General features: G+C 36.2%; 3 protein-coding genes across 7 annotated transcripts in view; 2 read left to right on the forward strand and 1 right to left on the reverse strand.

Annotated features, from left to right (window-relative positions):
• The first annotated feature begins 6,182 nt into the window (after positions 1-6,182).
• On the forward strand, positions 6,183-16,095 carry LOC136834918 (uncharacterized). Of its 2 annotated transcripts, XM_067097754.1 has the most exons (4): positions 6,183-6,267; positions 7,968-8,114; positions 9,738-9,846; positions 10,992-16,095. In XM_067097754.1, exons 2-4 carry the CDS (start codon positions 7,994-7,996, stop codon positions 11,206-11,208), a joined length of 447 nt encoding a protein of 148 aa, XP_066953855.1. In that variant the 5' UTR covers positions 6,183-6,267; positions 7,968-7,993; the 3' UTR covers positions 11,209-16,095. The 2 variants fall into 2 exon arrangements, with proteins under 2 accessions (XP_066953855.1, XP_066953856.1); XM_067097755.1 differs by lacking the exon at positions 6,183-6,267 and having other exon boundaries at positions 7,920-8,114.
• A 1,851-nt stretch (positions 16,096-17,946) lies between these two features.
• Positions 17,947-20,516, reverse strand: QIL1 (MICOS complex subunit MIC13 homolog QIL1). The gene is made up of 3 exons (XM_067097753.1): positions 20,359-20,516; positions 19,093-19,234; positions 17,947-18,306 (listed from the first exon to the last, which is right to left on the reverse strand). The coding sequence occupies exons 1-3, from the start codon at positions 20,382-20,384 to the stop codon at positions 18,001-18,003; spliced, it is 474 nt and encodes a 157-aa protein (XP_066953854.1). The 5' UTR covers positions 20,385-20,516; the 3' UTR covers positions 17,947-18,000.
• A 1,159-nt stretch (positions 20,517-21,675) lies between these two features.
• Positions 21,676-22,977, forward strand: part of Frmd5 (FERM domain containing) — a 44,706-nt gene continuing 43,404 nt past the window's right edge. Inside the window, exon 1 of one of the 4 annotated variants that reach the window (XM_067097750.1) lies at positions 21,676-21,925. In XM_067097750.1, the coding sequence (XP_066953851.1) occupies positions 21,833-21,925 (93 nt within the window). In that variant the 5' untranslated portion in view covers positions 21,676-21,832. The remainder of the gene's footprint in view (positions 21,926-22,977) is intronic. The other 3 variants (XM_067097752.1, XM_067097751.1, XM_067097749.1) reach the window with 3 other exon arrangements.

The following is a 22,977-nucleotide window of genomic DNA, read 5'->3' on the forward strand; positions in this document are numbered from 1 at the left end:
GTTGTTTTAATTAACCATACTGCAACATTGCTTTGTGAAGACTCATCCTGGGCTTAAAACCTACTCCTGAAAAAAAAGTGCACAGTTGTGGATGCATTAGGCTTGCAAAAGGGGATTCCATGTTTGTCCTGGCACAAGCTGCATCGCTGTAACTGTTGTGATGTAATCTATCTTCTGAAGTAGGAATTTCACATAAGAGGGACTGGATGGACCATAGCATGTGTTGTTGGTTATAGGGTAGACTACAGAATCAAGTAAATATCCATGGCTGAAAAAAAGAGGAAAATACCTGTCAAAAGTACAGCTGGGTCATTATTAGCATAAGACAAAGAAAAAAAGACAATGTTGGCAGGTATATTTTAAGTGAGCATGAACTGGAGAGATGATGAGGAATATGATTTATAAGAGGCTGAAGAGGACTTGAATATACTGATGAAGGAATCCAGTTTGTTTTTAACCAGACTCAGTAATAAAGGAACTTAAGAGGAAAGCATCATTATAATGGCACCACTGCAGAGATAATTCTAGCTGAAAATTAAATGACTCATACTAACTAGACTGTTTTGTATGCCATGGGATGAGCAGAAACAAAGCCTGATGATTGAGAATTTGATGTCTTAGCAAAGATGTGAAAGAAAAATGACTTGAGTGTGTTGACTCGAGGTATTGCACTTTGTTGGCTGTAATGAGAATATTCATGCTCTTCTTCAATAAGCAAAAGAAAGACATCAATGAAAGGCTTCGAGATGAACATGATATTATAAGAAATATTGTGCAACAGCATATGGAATTTAGAGATTCTTTTCTGATGTGTTGATGTTGAGAAGGTATTTGCCAGTGTCCAGTGACCAGTAATAAAGGACTTGGGTCAATGTGATGTTTTTGTTTAATATTTAAAGCTGACCAAAATGCACAGTTCATATTTATGGAGTGCCACAAGGAAATGTTATATCGCCTTTGCTGTTTGCCGTTCTCATGGATTTTATGATAAAAAGTTATAAAAGTTAAAAATTTTAAGCTGGAGTAAGGATAAAGTGTATATAGATTGTTGATATGCAGATGATGGTCTCGGTCGGAAAAAGGCTACAAGATTTACAAAGCTTAGTAGTTGAATATTTAGGACTGAGTATGCCCTAAAGGATAACACCAGGTGGAGAAAGGAGTATTGAGGTGGTCTTAAATATTTAGGAACTGTGATATGCTGTATAGGCTCTTCAGTCGGAATTTAATAGCAAGATTAGAAATGGCCCATCAAAGAATGGTCAGGCTGATTAAGATTTGAAAATCCAATGTAATAAAATTGCTTATGAAAGGTTACTTACTAATCTATCAAATTTGTATTATGTATAAAAAAAAATATCCAAAAAAATGGTATCAATTTAAGAATAACACTTGAAGAGGAATAGTAGATGTCAGATGACAGGAAAGAGTGAGGAACTGTCATAAGGAAAATTATAGAAGTCTAACATGTTGATGAAATAATGATGGAGAGATGGAGATTTCTTAGATGTGTCCTTTGCAGCACCCCATGGAGAAAAGTACATAATAGTGTCAGCTGAGCTGCTTAGGGCACCAAAATACGAAGACTCAGGTCCATTTTGGATGAGAATTGAGAGGCCAGGCTGGAGACGTTGAAGACACAGGAAAGACATGAGTGGCTGAATTAAATGGAGGCCTTTTGCATTGCAAGACAGTGATGATGTCTGTTGATTCATTTTTATAACCCTGTCAAGCATGGAAGTCTTCTGTGGGGTGGGGGGGACAACATCAATTGTCCCCCCAACTTTTTTCCTCCAAGTTTTTTATAACAGATGCTGGAAATGAGGCTATTAATAATATTATAAAATGTACCGTATACTAAACTCAAGTATAAATTAAAATAATGAAATAAATTGTGATTTTTCATCAGATTAGTTGTTCATTTAAATTTTGACTGACGTGTCCCATCAAAAGTCACAGTTAATGGAATGCTTGCTGCTGTCAAAGTAGCTGCAGAAAATCTCAAATCCCTTTGTACGGAAAACAAATTTAAGGAAGTTGCACAAGAGAAGATTGAGGAGGAGTGTGAACTAGAACCAGTGACTCTCCCTCACAAGTGCAAGATTCTAAAGAGGCTTGATGATGATTCTCAGTAATATAATCCCAGTTGTGCAGAGGAGTATTACAGAGTAGAGTTCTTCAAAGTTATTGACAGTACCTCAAGAGTATTTAAATAAGTATTTCACTTCATCTGATCTCTCAATGTATTGCGATGTAAGTGAAAACTGGGTCATTCAAAGAGGAGTCAGTCAAGAAATATTCAGAACTTTCAGATTCTTTAAAGCAAGAAATTAACTCCATAATCAGTTCAATGGTGCATCTGTTGAGTAGTACTGAAAGGCATTTGTAAATATGGTGCTGGAAGTTCGAAGAATGTTCCCACAGGTAGAACGCTTGCTGAGACTTCTTTTGGTCTCTCCAGCAAGTTCATGTGAGGCTGACCGGTCATTCAGTGCACTTAGGCGCATGAAAACTTGGCTGCGTTCCACCATGACCCAAAAATGGCTTAACCATCTTACGATCTGTCATGTTCACAAAGAACATCTTGCTACACTTGACCCTCAAGATATTGCCAATGAATTTGTAAACAAAGTGTCAGACACACAGGAAAATATTTTTGACAGTTTTTAATGCACCTATATTGTTTGGCTGTATCCACAGGTAAGTACTTTCTTTCTCAGTTGCAAAAATGCTTTAATCCTCAAAGGGGTGCACACAAAACAATTGCCTCCATGCATATCTATCCTCCACCATTACTTCTCTTCTCATCCAACTATGTTATTGCTTGCAAAATTTTCATTTCATACATTCAACAATCAATTCATTTGGTATTGTCCCCTTCTATACCTTCTCTTGCTTTTCCACTAGTACTGTCACTTGCAGTACATTCTCATTCACTTATTTACTACCTCTTCTGCTACCATTCCTAACCTTAGATTTTAAAACCCATGTTGGAGTAAAAGGCTTTTATTGTTACAGGACATCATTTTAGACTCTCGGTGGAGTCCTATAAATCTTATAATATACTGCACCATAAAATAATAAGTTTATTTTTATCCTTATAATTCATACTGTAAAAGTTTATAATATTAAATACTGATCATAGTCTCTACAGAAGTTAAGCATACCTTGATTTTACCAGACCACTGAGCTGATTGACAGCTCTCCTAGGGCTGGCCCAAAGGATTAGACTTATTTTACGTGGCTAAGAACCAATTGGTTACCTAGCAACAGGACCTACAGCTTAATGTGGAATCCGAACCACATTCTAGCAAGAAATGAATTTCTATCACCAGAGATAAATTCCTCTAATTCTTCATCAGCCGGTCGGAGACTCGAACTTGGGCCTAGCGAGTGCTAGCCCACAACTCTACCAACTCTCCCAAGGAACTAGTGGAGATAAGTGGAACTGTATATTGAGGATGTCACTGAAGACTTGTACCATATTTTAGCCAATCTGTAAATTGTGGACTTACAAACTTTACTGACTTCTTCATTTTAACGTGCTTTTTCCCATTTTTATATGGGGTAAGCACAATGCCTTCTTTTGAAGGACTTTGATTTAGCGTTGGGGTAGGCTGTAGCCTCGATTTGCTTGCCCTGCCGGGGTGGTAACGAATGTGTACATGTATCATACCAAATCCCCAGCTCCCTTTCTCCCAGCAGCGAGGAGAACTGGGTGGTTTGGTCGACAGTTCGAGACGTGTGAGGTGTCTGTTATGTTTTTAGATGTTGGAATGGCTTTGTTTATGTGTGTATTAGTCTGTAACACCCATTTGCTTTCAGCAAACCTATCCGTTGATTACATACATAACCCCGGGGTGTCTACACGGATAGCAAAGTGTCCACCTCTCTGACTGGTCGGCTGCGGATTTGAACCCACGCCACAGACCGCTATGAAGTCCGAGGCTGCTGCTCTTCCAACCAAGCCATCAGGTTCTACAAACTTGACTGACTAATATTGATAAATCAGACCTTTTTCCTTATTATCATCCATATATAATCTTCTTTTTAACGTCATTTTTGTCATCCTTTTTTGAAGGACTTTTGATTTGGCCTTGGGGTAATATCTCGATCCTTATATTCCTCGGTATATGTTTCATGTATCATACCCGACCCAACGCCCTTTCTTCCCAGCAGCGAGAAGTTGTTGCGCGGGTAATGAATACACCAAATCACTTCTCTTCGCTCGCTAATATTTTAACCGTATAATTTTCAGAATGCCCTCGCCCCAGAAAAAACTTTTAGAGACCAGATGACGCCCCCGGTGTCAAGACCAAGATGGGCAAAATTGCTGAAAACAAACCTGCTTTCACAAGAAGTTTGTTAACTAAATTCATATAGAATTGCTAATCCATTGTCATCGTTTTTCCATTACCAAACATGTTCAGCAGATTGTTTTTTGTGATTGCAGATTGTAATGTATCAGTTACATTTACTCCGGCTATAACCATGACAGACTGACCACGGCGTCTCTTGCAAACAGATAAGTTGATAAATTATGGTTATATAAGAAATTAGAGAACTAGTTTTTTGTTGTCACCAAACAGGTATCTTTGCATTCTCAAATGGACGTCTGAATACCTACTCAGGATATGCATATTAGTTATTACCTTTGCCTTACCACCCCCCCCCCTCCCCCATTCTCTCTCTCTCCCCGCAAATGCTGTTACAACACTGTTTTTTCTGCCTCTTAATAATGTTAACACTGAATTCCAAAGTTGTGGCGTGTTATCATATACCGATAAACAAATAACGAAAAGAGGGAGAATTAGGATTCGACCTTCACGCGTTCGCATATATTGACAGTTGGACACCTGTAACCACCGAGAACTTTGCCAAACACCTGGTTATCTTAAATGAACGAGTACCTGGATAATATACAACGACATGGTATTAGGTAAGGCGGTTATCAGATTTCAGTTGTTAGCTATTCAGGTATTTCACTTACTATAGAAAGTATTTTTTTTGAAAGCCCAAGTGGTAACATTTCAATGATTTTACACTGAATTTAGCATAATTTCGTGTAGTTTTGCATGTGTTATACAGCCCACTGCTAGTGATGTCTTCTAGAGATCCTCTGGAACCTACATTGGTTTAATTTTGTTAGATCCAGTAATATTGAATTACTTTGAAATTAGCATTTGCTTTCGAACATTCCCCTTTATGGACATATACGTGTTCTTATACAGTGATAAAGGCATATACCTCCTTATCATATCTGCACGAATAGCCATATTAAGAATTAGCTTATAAACCTATTTATTATCTTTTCTGGTGAATTGATCTGATAACAGCAAAGCCGTATAAATCGGTGGAACGTGATGATTTTGCGTTGTAATGTTCAGAATCAGCTGATATATGCCTAACAAAGCGTATGAATTCATAAATTAATAAACTAAAATGAGTGGTGAAATTTATCAAAATACCAGTGAACTGATGATTATGTGTGAGTATAATATGACGGAGCTAATTAATTTCCAGTTGTAATTTAGCATTTTTTATGTTCATATAATCAGGTCGCAACTAACAGCAAAATGAGACTTCGCAGCATGTTTATGTTTAGGCCATGAATCCAGTGAAAGTTTGGTGAGAAGTTAATGTAAGTTAGTCGTTAATGGTAAAAATACAACGTATGAGATATCACATTCCTGGTTTGGCCTTCAAGCTCTCTGAAAGTAAACCACAGGCAAGGCTTAATTTCACTTTGTGTAAGTTATTGCTATTTATTTCCGAAGTAACGAAAACAGACGCAAAGATAATGATGCTAACTTAATTAAGATAATTCAGTAATACAGTGAATAAAGGTTTATTAATGTGGTAGGATGTTTCATACTGACGAAAACATCATGTAAGTCTTGAAAAAGTAGAGTAAAAAATGACTCGCTGGCAACTTGTCAAATGACGTCATCAACAATAACAAATAGACCAAATATTCGTACTTATTTCACCATTTTTCAATTTTGTGTAATGTTTCTTTTATTTTAGCATTTATAAATAAATTATATGCAAATATTATCATAAAATATATAACTTAATATTTTATAAATTAATTTTATAATAGAATAATGTAATAAAATTAATTTATTGCCTATTTGATTATTTTAAATTTACAATTAGTAAAAGACAATACACAATTATCACCGAATATAAGGCGCTCAGGCTCAAGGCAGAACTAAGCAGGAGTAGTCTTTAGTGTCTCGAACGTACACATCTGCTTTTCAATTGGTATTTTCCTACTTCTTTATATCTGTTTTCATTATATAGGTGACATTTTAGTTTGCCGACGAATTAATTAGTGTCGTGAGATGCCAAGGAGAAAGAGAAGTTGTTTGAGTTGACGAAAACTATTGTGATTTGTAGGTGGTTCATTGTCTTTTGTTGTAGGTTGTGATCTGTCACCGTAGCTTATGTCTAATGTCTTAAGCCACAAGTAGGCACAATGGGACGAAGGATAATGGCTTAATTAATGAAATTCTGACGAGGCTGCATGCAAAATTGTGTTGGTGTGTGCATAACTCTTTCCATACTGGTGTTAAGGTAATGGTTATACCATATCCACATACGGACGAGTGGTCATTCCCCAATATCTTGTTTTATTGTATTTTATACCATTATTGTAGTTTTGAGAAATGCCCAATTTTGTCTATAAATAATTCAGTTTAAGGTTTATTTTGTTTTAAACCATTGTGCAAGCATTTGCAGTTTTAGAGGCTTAGAGTCATTGGTAAATAATTCAGGTTAGGTCATTTGCTAACGTTGAGCTCACGTTAAAACAAGGAAACAATATTTTTGTTTAAACTAAACACTCATTGTTCTTGAGGAACAGCCCATTTAAAACTACAGGGTAACTTGGTTGTTGTTATTGTTATGGAATTAGGTTAAGTCATTAGGGAGCCATATGTTCGAGAAGGGATTGGCTAAGGAAACCTATTACAAAAGGAACTATACTAACCTAATGTATGCCAACCTAACCTAACCTAGCAGGCCATGTTTCATTGTCGGGGGGGCACTCTGCCCCCCAAACCCCCTCGGTAAAGGAAACTCCACTTTTTACTAAAACCTCCCCATAAAGCTGTGCATGCGCGATAGCATTCCAGGTTGGCTAGCATGCAAAAACATATCAGTTCTGATGTTAATTACAGTCAACCGCCAGAAAATAACAGTAAATTGTTAATATGCAACCAAAATACTACAGGAAAAGTCAGTTTCCAAGGTAATATCTGATGCAGAGCAACGCCATAGTACTACCCCATTTACTGCCATATGTTTATGTTTTTGTTCATGGGGCTTTTGCTAAACACAGGATCCAATTTGCATGTAAACTGGTAGTTAAGAACCCAGAGGGGTGTGGTAGTAGTCTTTAGTTTTACCATAATTTCAATTCCAAAATGCAGTAATGGTTTAAAGTAAAATTTTATACTTTTTATATTTTTCCATGGCAGCCATCTTTAGTATTTTCTTCTTCACTAGGAAAATTTTTTATTTTTTTAATACAGTATCAGTAACAAACTTAATCCATATTCCAGTACATCTGTTCAGCTTCTCCATCACTTCTTTCCAGTTACAAGGACAGTTAGGCTATGTAGGTTTGGGTTGGGGCTACAAACTTGAAGATTAAACATTAGGATAGATACTGTTTTAGTCAAAAGGTACATTGCACATGTAAGCTTTTTGAACAATATCGCTCAAATGTGTATTCACGTGTTTAGGTTGGGAAAAAGATTAAGATGGGGTGTCTAGGATTTGCAAAATCTCACAAATGGGACAGTTATGTAAATATGTTTGTACACAAAAAGAATCTTTTTGTTATAGAATATTATGTTGTAATAGATTATAGATTTTTCTCCCCTACCTTGTCTCACATTTCCAACAAATAAGTGAATTCTTTTATATATTTATTTATTTATTTATTTATTTTTTTTTAGACTTGGCCTTGATAGTCCTTTTCATCATGTCAATGTTTCAACGAATGTTTGGTCGCCGGAGATCCCCAGGAGATGGAAGTTCCAGTCCTGCAGTTGAAGCAACTGAGGAACAACCAGAAGTTAATAATGACGGATTTGTTGTTGTAGGTAAGTTGTAGATGTAAGACCCTTTGAGGTGCAGTGCATCTCTGAAAAATATTAGACAATGCTTATTTCTAGTTGTTCCTGGGCACAAGGATAAGCCCTGATTTCAAAGCTTCCTTGCTAGGATGCAGCTCCACTGCTATGAGAAAGATTATTTTTATTTAAAGGATAAAGAACTTCCCATACAAAGAAAATGTGCAATTGTAGGTGTGTTAGGTGGTTACAGATGGTACAGTAGTGCCATTCTTAGCTGTCCTTATTTATCTTGTGGCAAAGGTGGTGGTTCTACTTCATTGGGTACTGGATAGGCCTTGGTAGCTACCAGTCTCCTTAGATCTTACTGATGAAGTCTTGGAGAGATCTTAATGTAGTCATTAAACATCTAACCCCATAAAGATAAGGCCTGATGTGAAAGGGTAAATAATGATGTAGTGAATTGCCAGTTTTTTCCTCCTTTGATCAGTGGGTTGAATTGATAGTAGTTCAGTAAGCAGTAGCTCTGGACTTATTTTTGAATTCTGTTTTGCTTTACGGGAGGTTGGCTGTGTTACATCTCTTCTGGATGTACTATGTCAGTCATTGTTATGTTTAACTAAGGAAAATATTACTTTTTCCCTTTGAAAGCCTGATGATTTCCTTGTATGGTGGCGTTGTGATTGATTCAGTTTTTGTAACACTTATGGTGAAATAAATTGTTTATTATGCTAGTGAATTGATCTGCTAAATTGTTATTTTGTAAGTTTCATGTAATTATGGAGTTAAAAAATGGTAATTATGGCGAATGGGAAATATTGTGGAAAAAATTTTTTTAAATACAGTATACTGCAATATATTTTGATCTGAATCCTCATTCCAGGAAGAGCGTTTTGTATTTTTTCTCTGCTGCCAGGTTTACTGGTAACATTTTCGTAACTTGGTTAGAATATTTGCTTTATCAGAGCCATTCCAGTTCATTCTACAACAGCACATCTTTTTTATACCTTTTTATATCTCGTTTGCTCAGTGTTGTGTGATAATTTCCAGTGATTGTTTCTTCCTTTCTCCTGCCGTACTTTGGAATTCTCTTCCTGATTCTGTTTGTCCTGACTTATAACTGACATTTCTGGCTTTCAGAAGCAGACCTATAGTGTCCTTCATGGTTAAGCCTCACCTTTGTTCCTTTTCCTTTTTCCTCAAACTTGGCTTAGAAGAAAACTTTAGGTTGTCTTCTGTGTTGGCCTTTGCTCTTTAAAGAAAAAGTACTGAATGCTGTTGGTTGTTACGCTGTTGGGTTGGTTGTTACTCTGTTGGAAAGCAGTTTGCTTTAACAGTATGGAAACTATAAACTTATAGGAAAATTCATTATCATACACTAAATGTGCTATGCTTTGGTACAAGTACTACATCGTTAGCTACTGATTGTTACAGTTTTGTGTTCTAGCTCTCAACATTAGGAACTTCTATTTTTGAAAAAGACGGAGTATATTTATCACGTGTGAGGCAGAGTAGTATCTGCCTTTTTTGTTAGAAAACTTGTAAAAATAAATCTGTCATTGTATCTTACTGGATTTTTCTTGAATTTAGAACATATAACTACTTGCATTCCTTTTTAATCCAAGAGATTAGTGCACTGTTTTGATGTTTCAGGCGATGATTCTAATCAAGATGGGGCTGCGTTCGGTCCACCCCCCGGATACTCCCTAGGAGGAGCTGCTGCTTTTCTCCCATATAACATTGATCCAACAGCTACTCCAAGGTTAGAATTTTAATTGTTTCATGATCATGTTTATATGTTGCAGTCTAGTAACTGCTGTTTACAATTCCATGCCCCAAGTTGTTAATTTTTTCCATTCTTTCAATATCACAGCTGTCCTCAAATTGCTAATGCGTAATACAATCTTCTCATATTCAGGACACAAATATTAACATGCCATGGATACACCCCTTTAGAATCTCCATTTTCCTTTTGAGTGCCCATTTTGCTGCATAGATTAGTGTAGACCATATTTACCCAAGTCTTTGCCCTCTTTACCAATGGAACATTTTCATTAGTCTTGCTGTCTCTCTCTATTTTACTGTGCTGCGGTTATATTCTGTTTCTTATGGCTCTCTCAACTCCTGCTTCACAGTCCAGTTTATCCCTACAGTAGCAGAAAAAGTTAACTATTTCTAAGAACTACCATCTAAACTACCTGTCTATCAGTATCTTGTAATTGTGAGACAACTGTGCCTTAATTTCTTAACTCTATACAGTTGTAGGGTTCATAATTCAGTGGGGTTGTGATTAAACACTGAGCTTTTAAGGCTTAAAACAAGGTTTCTCATCTAAGCTTATTAATTATATACTATCATGTCTTGCATTGAGACTCAACAAACAGTGAAGAGAGAGTACTTAGTTTCCCATCCATGGATCTAGATACTTGATCTTCTTCTGTCTGGTAGACAAAACACTGATAGTCTGGGGATATTCAAGACTGCAAATGTTGGCATTATGTGATTGATGGGTTTCTATGAAAAACCTGGTTTTATATTATAAAAACTCAGTTTTCACTGTCTCTTTGGCTCTGAGTTTCATTTGCACCTTTTACTTTTTACGCATTTCCTTTGCTCCCTAACCATGCAGCTATCCAGCTTCCTTAACTGTACCTTGCTCCAATTTTAAGAACAAGCCTTATGGGAGTTTAAGAAATGGGACTGTTTTGTAATAATAACAGCAACCTGTTAAGCTTGGAAGCTGTGTCTACTGGTGTTGATGTTGCAATTTACTTCTGGAAGGCAGTCCTAGTAATACAAATTAAACTTTTCCATATGTCTTATGACATTTTGTTAATATTTATTTCTTTACTGCCAGGTCAGGGCCGTCTTATGACATTTTGTTAATATTTGTTTCTTTACTGCCAGGTCAGAGCCTCAGAGTGCGATTGATGGTGTACCATTTAAATTGGGTTCTAAGATTATTCTAGAAGGTAGTATACAAGTAGTTGATTTAACTTCAGCTGCAGAAATGATAGAGAAGATAAACATGTTCAACTGGGACGATTACGAATATGATTTCCAGTTGGAACGAAGTATTTTACAAGAATTCACCACAACTGAACATGAAAACTTTGTAGAGTAACAACGCTCAATATAGTCGGTACAGTGTAAAGTACTCAATGCCTTTTGTATGTGAACCAGTCACAGTCCTTTGGTTGTTTTGTCAGGTAAAAACTGTGGTGTGACATTTGTTTAGCAAAAGAAACTGTTTCTGGTCCGCAGTATATTGACTTATCTGTGATATTTAAGTTTTACTGGTATATGAAATTTGTTACTTACAGATGATTTCAAATTATACAGATAGTATAACTACAAGGCAGATACTCTATGACATAGTTCCTGTGGTATAAAAAGAATGTTTAAAAACATTTAACCTAGGTACGACATGGTAAGAAAGAATGTGATTCGTGATTTGTCCACTGTTTTATATGAGTTGTTACCATGTACAGCTGGCTTCAAGAATTTTGCTACACAGAGCAATTCAAGTAGACTTCTAGCACCTCCACAATGTTGTTACTTAATTAACGTTAATTTTTCGTTTGATAAGCATGTGTTTTTCATGTTTAAATGTTTTGTGACATTTGACAAGCAGCATTGTTAATGTGGGATTGCCAGCTGTCTCCTTCGCTGGCTGTGATGTGCGCCAATATTTGTGAAGCCAACTGTACAAATGAAGAGGATTTAATATCATGTTAATATGCAAATACAATTTTTTTTATGTAAGCCTTTATTAGGAAAGTGCATAGTTAAGAGAAGCTTAAACTGAAGTCCCCATTATCAGCAAGTTTCATCCTGTTTCTGATTTGCTTTCAGTTGTAATTTTAGATTTTTGATGGGTTCTAAGTCAGTGTTTGAACATTTTGAGTAATGCTGAAACAAACCAGATAGTGTATATGCTTTATGCACAATAGGCGAAAAGGTTTTGCTCCTTCAGCAGACTCAGGTGAATGATTATAGTCCATCATTGATTCGTGGTAAATAGAATATATTTTTCTGTAAATGCCCAAATTTTAGTGAAAAGCAAATGACAAACATAGGACACAGATACCTGAAGGGGCTATCCTGTAAATGAAAGATGAAAAAAATGAAAAATTGATTCTTTCTATAGCTAGGTTTGCTATTTGACAGCATAAACAGTATATTGTAAATGTACTGAAAATTACAAATCAAAAGCTTTTATTGGTAAAGTGCCATTAGTCGTACCATTACCCCACCCTAGATGAGCACACCAATGCTGAGTTCAGTAGCTGTGAACCTTGGTTCCAGTAATGCTGATACAGTACTTTGCTCTCTCAACTCCCTCTTTGCAGTCCAGTGCTTTCCCAAGGTAACTGGATTGGTCAGTATAATGGCCAGCCCCATAAAAGTTGAGAACATCAACTTAGTAGCTGGATTAAATTACTGTATAATGATAGTAATGGTCACTATATTGAAATACCGCTCAATGTTTGCATGCAGGACCAAATAGTAGTTATCTCTCGTCCAGAACATTGACCATCACACTGAGGCCTTTGGTGTACAAGCTTAGGCAAGATCTCCGGGGACTGGTAGTTGCCGTGGGCTGTCTATTCCACTTTCAAGTGGAATTACTCCTTCAGTACCAAGATGAACTGGGACAGCTAAAGAGTTAGGCTACTGTAGCATATGCTGGGACAGTTTTAGAACCCTTTTCCACTTACCCAATGCCTCTTCCTCTGAGGAGAGGTCCTTAAGCTTTTGAAGGAATAGTCCTCCGCTAGACTGTTGAGCTTCATCAGAGTAAAGGAGGTTTCTAGTTTGTAAATTTGCCTAATGGTCACTGTAGTTAGTTTAGTAAACAACCAGTTGTTTTGATATATTGCTCCATAATCATATAGTTTATCTTGTCTTATAGATAAAGCCATCACTGCCCACAAAGATTTACAGGGTTTATAATCTGATCAAACATAGTGCATGCAACAGTACAAGCAGCCGTAACAAGTGCGGGAGTAGAGAAAGGATAAACATGTAAACCTGTGTTTACATTATTTGAACACTTTCATTTCCCTGTAGTTAAAAATGAGCATTAGAAATGAGAAAGCTTTCCACCTGCTGCTCACTGGCATATCAGCTATATCCATCATTTGTTTGGATGTAAAGGCTTTTATAAAAAAAAAAAGTTTGCATACTGTGGAAGACTTAGTCATGTTTTGGAGGTTATAATATAATACAATATAAATCAAATACATTGAAGCAAACTTTTTTATCAGAATTGCGCCCTGCATTTTTGTAATGCTGTGGGCCACATTATTGCACTAGTACATTTGAAACTGGTTTTCAGTAATTTGAAGAAGCTTTTGAATAGACAAATGTTTATTATAATCCTTGTGAGTTGAAGATAATCAATTCCTGTTTAGGTACAGAAAATTATTTTGCAGAAAAATCAAGCAAAATTTTAAATTGTGCATGAAATATTGTAAATTATTTTCTGGTTTAGTTGCTAGTGTGTCATCAAAGCTTTTAAGATTTAACATTGTCAAACTAGGGAGAAGTAACAATTTCATGACCTGAATTTTTGTATTTGTCTGAAATACTTAGCCAACAAAATGTTATATTCATATTTACTATAATTGTTGAGGATTACATTTTTATTATAAATGCCACATAATCGGAGTGGAGGTTAAATTCCAGTGAAAACTTCTTCCTTTTGATTATTGAATTGGGAATACTCTCCCTGTTTGAAAAGCTTCTGTTCTATCAGAACTCCTTCATAAACTGTTCAGAAGCTTTATTACTACATGTTGCATCCCTAGCACATTTCATGTGTACACTACTGGATATATTTTGTTGTTATTCGATTCAGTCAGAAGCCCATGTTGTCTTTTTAAGTATCCCCTAGAAAATCTCTTGAAATGTCCCATTACTAATCATATGATTTGATTAGGAGTGGTGTGCAAGTTACAGAGATGCTGTTCTGTGTAACTTCTTGCTCTTAAATCTTGGAAGTCTCCTTTTGCTGTTTTCATGATGCACAAACAGTGTATCATCTAAATGTAATGGTTTAGATCATATCGCAACTTTCCTAACATCAAAGGGTGCTAAAATATGTGTTGTTAGTGTTACAAAAATTATTTGTATTGAATATTGGAAATAGATTGTAGTACTCCACAGTGTGGTGTCAAGTCCAAACTTGATGCATTGTCAAACACTTAAGCTTTAGGTTCTCTCAGTATATCACTTTGTGAGAGAAGGATACATACACTGTCTTTTATGTGATATATATAGCTCATGACCAATGAGCTGAACTTTCTCATCTTAATATGTTTCTAGATTGTATGGCAGATCAATGGCAAATCAAGGAATTGCTGGGATGCTGAGAAATCTGTAACAATAGTTATGGACTAGTTGGATCCTAGACTGAAAGAGAGAGATGCTGAAAGAGAGCCATATGTTTGAGCATCCAACTAAACACCTGATCATCCTCACCCATTTTAAGATAAACCTCAGCTCTGTCAAGGACCTATAAACAGCAAGCTGTCAGTCCTACTCTTGATGAGTCCCTTGATTTCCACTTTAATCCTGGAAGGACAATGTGATGTGGTCAGAAAGTCCTTCACTCCTGCTCCCAACTTTGCAGCTTTAACTGACAATAAAGATCTGATGGAGTGTAGAGTAATTAGACCCCAGAAAATAGAAATTAGAAATGTTGATGTGCCCATTCTCAGAATCCTATTCATGGATGTGACAGCTTATAGAAAACTCACACAATGGCATCACACAACCTCATTGTCTATCATGCTGGTTATTTTTTGCCATATAGTGGTCTCGTTTATGACATTCTTGTCTTTCAACGTTACAAAAGGAGTAGGCTGACAGCAGTGAGTTATTAGTCTCTTGAGCTAGTGAGCATAAGCAGACCCTCCTTCAGCACCATAGGGCAAGTGGATAACACGCAAGCAATTGGGAACAAAGCAAAAAGAAATACCCATCGTTGTGGAGTTATAGTCCTGTGCTACAGCAGGAAGAATGTTGAAGACCACTACAACAGTGAAGAACCAAACATGGGTAGGAGGATCAGAATGTGCAGTATTCCCAGACAGAAGTGTAATTCTTTACAAAGCAAAGGTAATGGATTCATCGTCAATCACCAGTAACAGAATATTTAAAGTTTATAAAATACATATTCATCTATAAGTTTGTTGCTAAAGATGATAGATGTGCAAGTATGCTTTGAATGTACCTAATTATTCTTGTCCATTATTCTGTACATTTAATTTTGAAAGTTGTAGTGATTTTGATATGATTATCTTATATTCTCTGAATCAAAGGCAGTGTGATATTTTAAGGTTATAAAATTATGTTACAAACTCTACATTAAGTTTTTGTGCTCATAAGGTTTACCTGTAAATCAATGAAAAGCATCATGGGTGTCATAACAGAACTTAACTTAGTGTATAACCATTTTGATTTGCTGTGTGCATTACTTCACGCCTGATAAGGAGAACTAAAAAAAACTGTGTACTATATCAGATCGACAAAAATTATTCTTAAATTCCCCTCTAAGAATTTTGGCTCTGTGATATGATTGAACTACTTCTCATAGGTAAATTCTGTAAGGAACGTACGTGATATTAGTTATTTGGATTTTGCAAATTCCCAAAATGTATTCACAGCCCACAATATGTGGTACATCACTGTATTGTTAAATGCTTTAACCAGCATTTGTTTTTATGCAGATAATTTCACCATTGTTCTGAAAAATCCTGTGACCCCAGATGGGAATGATCTTCACGAGTCATAATACTCTTGTTAGCTTTAAGTAAGTACGTACTGTAATTTCTCTGTAACGTTTTGTCATTTTGCTTCTTTTTTATTGTTATTGTACTTACGAATCTTTTATAAACTTTTGTTAGTTTTTTAATTTTATGGTTTTAAACACCAATCTTCCTTGAATTTTTGTATTGTGCAAACTTTTGTGTAAATAAAAATAAATTTTATTTCATGAGCAGAAGCAGATGCTTATCATGTTTTATTCCTAAATTACTTAGTGTAAATTTTTTTTTTATAGATTATGCAGTAAAACATAGATGCTAGAAGTTTGAAGAGGAAAGCTGCAAGAAGAATGTTATAACTAAGGTGGTTGCAAGTCTTAAAAACTCCTCAGAAAGGTGAAACTCATGGAGTGCACTAAATATTTTCCGTTTCTGTTAAGAAATGGCATTACACAGAGCCTCAGCAGTGCCCATAATACTCAAGGTAAATGGCTAACAAATCTTCATTACCTATGGTACCCTCTGAGAAATATAACATACATGAAAAGCATTTTTTGCTTCAGTGATTTAATTTTTGTGTTGTGTTTATTTAAACCTTCATCTGCAAAGGCATTTCTCTTGCCTTCAGATCAGAAGTTGACAATTAATTGGTCATTATTCGCAACTTATTTTTTAGTTGCCTTTTATTTGAAACTAAATTCCACTCAGTTCATATTTTCTCACTCTCTCTGCAGTGCTGAATAGCTTTTTTGGTGTTAGTGATTGGTCGATGGCCCCAGATACATTTTTGTAACAGTTCTCAATCTTTCACAAGCGGATCTCTTTCTTAGGGTAATTTTTACGCCTGTTTTACCCTTCGGTGGGGTTATATGTCTATTCTTTTTTCTTGTGCACTTCTGCCTGCATTTTTATTTAGTCCAGGCCTTCAGGTGTGCACTTTCTCAGTGATGTTCTGAGCCACCTGACAGGTCTTCATTTTGCAACTGATTTATTGACTGACTACTGCTCTTCCCTTATCACTTCTAAATAATCTCATCATTTGAGATTTTATTTTCATCCACTTTGCAACACATATCTCCACCACTTCATCATTTGTAGTGTGATCTTCCCAACACACATTGCCTTTAATCTTTTCAAAATCATTCTGCAGCATAAGAGTAAAATAGGCCTTATACACAAGTCTTTGCTCGATCTCCATTACTACCCAACTATTGTGTATCCATTTACTAGTTGTGAAGCAGGTTTACAAGTCTTTGTATTATGAAATGCTTATGCATATTAGCTTGCCAGTAAGACAATACTTTTGGCACAAACTGTGAACTGCTCTACTTGAGTTGGCCTTTACAAGAAATATTAAGCACTATACCAGTGTGGAAATTAAGGTTTTGGATCCAAACCTATTCAGCTACTTAAGGTAAAAGTAGAAGTATAAACACGTTTTACTAGCACATGAAAGTTTTACAATCTAACATGTCTTACTATCGCACAAAAGTTATATGATCTTACACTCATACTCACATCTTTGACACAGCAGCCCTTTTGGACTGTACCTCAGAAAATCTGTGCTAGGCACTTTTATTCCAATCACAGTTTGTCTTATTCAAATTTTCCCAAATTGCAAGTTTCATGTATCATTTTAGAACAAACCCTTTGGGCCAACCCTGCTAAGAAGCTGAAGTGATTTGACAGAAATTCAAAAGATGAGTGGGCTGTACTTTTGGCACAAAACAAACTCCTTTCTAGTTTTTTTCCTTTTTGCATTGCCTGCCAAACCATGAATATTACAGCATATGCCTAAAGGATTTGTTCATGGTGAGAAATGAAATCTGGAGCCTGGGAAAGTTGAAGTACTTTGACAGGTTGGTGGAAAGAGGTCAATGAGAATGGATGAAACAAAGTCTGACAGCAATAGGGGGCAAAAGGAAATCTCCTACATGGACTCATGACAAGACCATAGTCAGGTATGGTCTAATTAAGTGAATATATAGATAAAAAAATGAGATGGATACAACCCTACTTTCTTGAAGAAAAATCTTGTGAGGAATGTTAACAGGCAGAATTTTTTCAAACCATTTACTTCTCTATATACAAGATGGAAAAATTAGAAATATGATAAATACAATATATTATAACCCTTTTAAATATCACTCAGCCTTCTCTTCAGATGGTGATACATCTGGAGGAAGGGCAACAGTTTCTGCAGGAGCAGCAGGTTCCAAACTCTTTTCTTCTGCAGGGGTCTCTTCGGTTTTAGAAGTGGCCTCTGGTTTAGGGGTGTCAGCTGGGGAACTAGATTGTGCACTAGAAGAAACAAAACCTACAACCATATTCTTCACATTACCAATTTTCTGTGGGACATTAGCAACAAAGTCAAATGTGTAAAACACGCCACTGTTCCAGTAACTTCTGAAGTTTACGTTGACGTCATCTGGTTTCGGCAGCAATAAGTACTGAAAAGAGAGAGTTGTCAGTTTGCGGAAAACCTATAAAACGGAATTCACTACAAGATAGCAGGAAAATTTAATTCTTTAGCAATACAGTTCAAGATTATAGATAAATCCCACCTCTGCATCATAACTTATCTACTTACCTTCACCTTTCTGTTAATACACTTTTCAGAACTGATTTCCAAACCAATGTAGTGTTAGAATCTCCAAAATTCTCATTATAGTACACATTAATATTTTCATGAAGAGTACAAGCATACTATTTATGCTTTCAACATGTATGCCATCTGTGGGCTGTTTGCACTGATGAGTAGCTAATATTGTGATTTATTCAAACAAATATATTGTGAATTTCTTGTTTCAACAGACAAGTGGCTATTTTAGTTGTTTAAATGGTCAATTGAAGTTTCTAGTTTGTTCAAATGGATGTACTGTGAATCTTATTTGTTTTAATGGACAAGTGACTTTTGATTGTTTGAATGGATATGTGAATTTTCTGGTTTGTTCAATTGGATGCACTAAACTTTTAACTTTTTAATGGGCAAGTGAGATTTTTGGTTGTTTCAATGGACTTGTGAGTTTCTAGTTGGCTAAAAGGAAATACTGTATTGTGAATTTTTTTATTTAAATGGACACATGAATTTTATAGGTGTTGAAATGGATGGGCTGTGAATTCTTTATTTGTTTATATGGACAAGTGACCTGTTTAGTTTTTTAAATGGACATTTGAGTTTTCTGGTTTGTTTAAGCGAGTGCGTTCTTAATCCGCCATCCTAACACAGCACGTACCTTTTCCGATACTTTCTTCGTTCCTGGCATGATGTCATACAACCTATCATATACAGCGGAAGACTGGCGACTATTACCCCATATCCCTTGGTCGATTGTGATGTACACTACTCCGCCACCAATGCCTACTTTGGTGGCAAACCTGTAAAAAAAGTAAAAGGTAAGAAAATCGTGATCTCTTTTATAAAAAGTGATGGTTTGTATTACAGTACATTATCATCTACAGTATAATGATAAAGTATACACAAATATTGAGTATATATATATAGAATTAGGTAGTGAATAATTCAACAGATATTAAGTATATACTTATGCAGTAAATAATACAACGAATATTGTGTACATAATTATATAGTACATAATAAGATATAAGATGGAAAATAGAGAATAACAAAGAAATGGCATATAAGGAGAATTACAGAGAAATGCAAAGAGTAAACAATTCATTTAAACCTCAAAATACTGTGAAAATATTACGACTACCTTTACACCACATCAGACATGGAAGTAAGAATAAAATTACTAAAGTGAGAGTGAAAATAAAAGCCAGGACATTCTAACAGTCCAAGATAATGTCAGCTGGGTTCCTGCGGGCACCGGTAAGACCAGAAAGGGTCGGAAGACCCTGACCTACTCAGATGAGAGCTGGGAATGCAAGCAACTAGTGGAGATTTGTGGAAGCGAAAGACATGTTAAGCCACGAGTGGGGAAAATGCCCGAGTTTGAGGCGATTCCAGTTATGAATTCTGATAGCCTAAGGCTATATTAATATTAATATTAAAATATAATTTAATTATGATAGTTGTAGGCTATTAACTGATTTGGATAATCTTACGCCATTAAAATTAATAACTTCTGATAGGTTATCCTTAGATTATTAATATTAATTATTGACTCAGATTGCCTTTGGCTATTAATATTAATTCATTCAAATATCGGCTTCCTGAACCTGATGCCTTTTAAGCTATCAGTCTAGGCCTAAATTAGCCCATCTAAGCCTGTCACGTCCCGACAGGCTTTAGCCGAACTACCTAGGGATGGGCGTAAATATTTTTATTTAAATTTTCAAACATAAAAACTTGTAATAACGACTCATATATAAAATGTTAAAAAAAACTTAGGCCTATCAGTTATGCCTCCACCACCGTACTTCCGATCGTCCGACTGAGCAGGCTTAAGCCTAGGCCTATAAGCCTACTCTTCATAATTAAACAGCTACTCTGACATCCAAATATGAGACTTTCAACACGAAAACTGATCTCTTACCATGCTGCTTTTAGAACTTTATTCATGGTGTGGGCCAGGAGGAGAGAATAATGCTACGACGGGGATTCGACGTTAAACACCAACCATAATTAGCCTGCTCTCACTTGCTAAGGAGCTGGAAGAGGGCGCGTTCAGTTGCTACATTCCGGTCAACTTGACCGAATTCGTCCGTCTGGTTTCGGAAGTTTATTTATTTATAATCGTAACGCTTTTTTTTACGTCTGCTGAGGGATTTATCTAAGTATTTGTGAATAAATCGATTTTTTAACTGTAATGTTTGTTTAAGACTGCTGAGAGATTCATTTCAATCTTTATCAATATATCGGCTTAAAATCTGCATACGAACAAACCGTAATATTTCTAACTAACAATATCCACCTTAACCGAATTGATTCATGTGGCTTTCGGAAGTTGTTTATTTTTGTACCATTTTAATGTTTATTTACGTCTGCTGAGGGTTATATAAATATTTGTAAATTAATCGATTTAGGATCTCCATACGAACTAAGTCAACTTAATCGAATTCGTTCACGTAGTTTTAGCAAGTTGTGTATTTCTGTATAATTTTAATGTTTGTTTAGGTCTGCTGAGGGATTTATTTAAGTAGTTGTGAATAGTTGTGAATAAATCGCTTTAAAATCTCTGTACGAACAAGCTGTTATATGTAAAGATAACGTCAAATTGCTACGATCATATTTATTATTCTAACACCTTTTAAGATGATTTTATCTGACAGGATTCATAAGCGCGACCTGTGTTGTCGATGAAATCTATTTAAATACTTATAGGTAAATTGATATGAGATCTCCATACGAACTAGCAACCATATGTCAAACTGACACCAAATTGCTGCGATCTTGTTTACCAGTCGAACATTTCAATAGTGTTTTTATCTCTGAGTGTTTATGAACGCGACCTGTTTTGTCGATAGGATTTTGTTTCGGTTCTCAGTAATTTCTGCAAACGTTAAATGCGTGTGTTTTACAATGTCATTCCCCCCCTGAATGTATACTCGTTATTTTATCCATTTTATTTTGTGATAAATAACGAGGCGTCATTTCCAAGAGTGGCTTACCCACTGAACACTGCAATTGATTATTTTCCCCCGATTGTTATTGTTTAGCCCAAAATCCACGAGAGCAATTCAAACGCTTTAGAAAGACGGGTCACATTTTGGAGGGTGAATGCCGTCGATATAAAGCCTTTTTAAACGAATTTATCACATAATTATGAAATACAGAACAGTATAATAATAATGGAAAGCCGGAATATCGAAATAATAAAATATCTGCGCTTCGGCGGGGTGTGTGAAGAAGTGTGTGGTGGTCTGCTGAGAGAAAGAGAGAAAGAGAGAGAGCGATAGAAATACGGCGAGAGAGAGAGCGAGAGCGACAGTTGCGAGTGAGTGTGTGTGTGTCAGCTGTCATGACGCCAGGTTGACCCCTTATCGGCCTTTTTTTAGGACCTCACAAATATGCTCAAGCTAAACAAGAAGGACCACGGCCGAGACTACAAGTGCACGATACGTCTCCTCGACGACAACGAGGTCCTCGAGTGTGAATTTCAGGTGAGGCCGAAGGGCCGGGCTTCCCTCTCTCTCTCACTCTCTCACACTCTCACTCTCTCTCCCTATGTCGTTTCCCTTTTAATATACGCTCTAGAATGAACTGTCTGTCTGCTGTTATGGGGGGTTTAAGACGCGCTGCGCAATCCTAGCTGTGTTCACTGTATGTCTCTGTGCGTCGTGTGTTAAAATGTATTAGATAAAATGCTTAATAATACAATATTCTGTCGTTTTCTGCATACGCTCCAGAATGAACTGCCTGTCTGCTTAGGCATTAGCATCGTCCAGCTATCGTAGGGTTTTAAGGCGCACTGCATAATCCCAGCAGCTGTATTTACTGTACTTTATTGTGCGTTGTATGTTAAAATGTATTAGATAAAATACCTAATACAGTATTCTGTCGTTTCCAGAATGAACTGCCTGTCTGCTTAGGCATTAGCATCGTCCAGCTATCATAGGGTTTTGAGACGCACTGCATAATCCCAGCAGCTGTATTTGCTGTATTTTAGTGCGCGTTGTATGTTAAAGTTTATTCAATATCGCACTGTTATGTTATAATAGTTGTCTCCGTCGCTTTTCTTTTAATACGCTCAAGAGTGAACTGGCTACCGAGGCATTAGCATCGTCCAGCTCTTATGGGTTTTGAGACGCACTGCATAATCCCAGCAGCTGTATTTATTGTATTTTCTGTATTTCGTTGTGCGTTGTATGTTCAGGTGCAGTAAATGTCGTGCCTAATACAATATTCAGTCGTTTCCCTTTTTTAAATACGCTCTAGAGTGAACTGCCTGCATATGCATTACCATCGTCAAGTGTTATAGGTTTTAAGACGCACTGTATAATCGCAGCAGCTGTATTTATTGTATTTAGTTGTGCGTTGTGTTAAAGTTCATTAAATATCATACCCAATAACACAGTAGTTGTAGCCATATTTATCCACGGAAGGGTTCACGTTGATAAGTGAGACAGGTCATGGGGTGCTCTCGAAAGGAAAGGATACTTCCGTAATTTACATTTTTAACATATGGCATCAGCAATCAGCTGTTCTGAGTAAA

The sequence above is a fragment of the Macrobrachium rosenbergii genome, chromosome 54 (assembly GCF_040412425.1).
Source record: "Macrobrachium rosenbergii isolate ZJJX-2024 chromosome 54, ASM4041242v1, whole genome shotgun sequence".
In the NCBI taxonomy this organism is placed as follows: Eukaryota; Metazoa; Arthropoda; class Malacostraca; order Decapoda; family Palaemonidae; genus Macrobrachium; species Macrobrachium rosenbergii.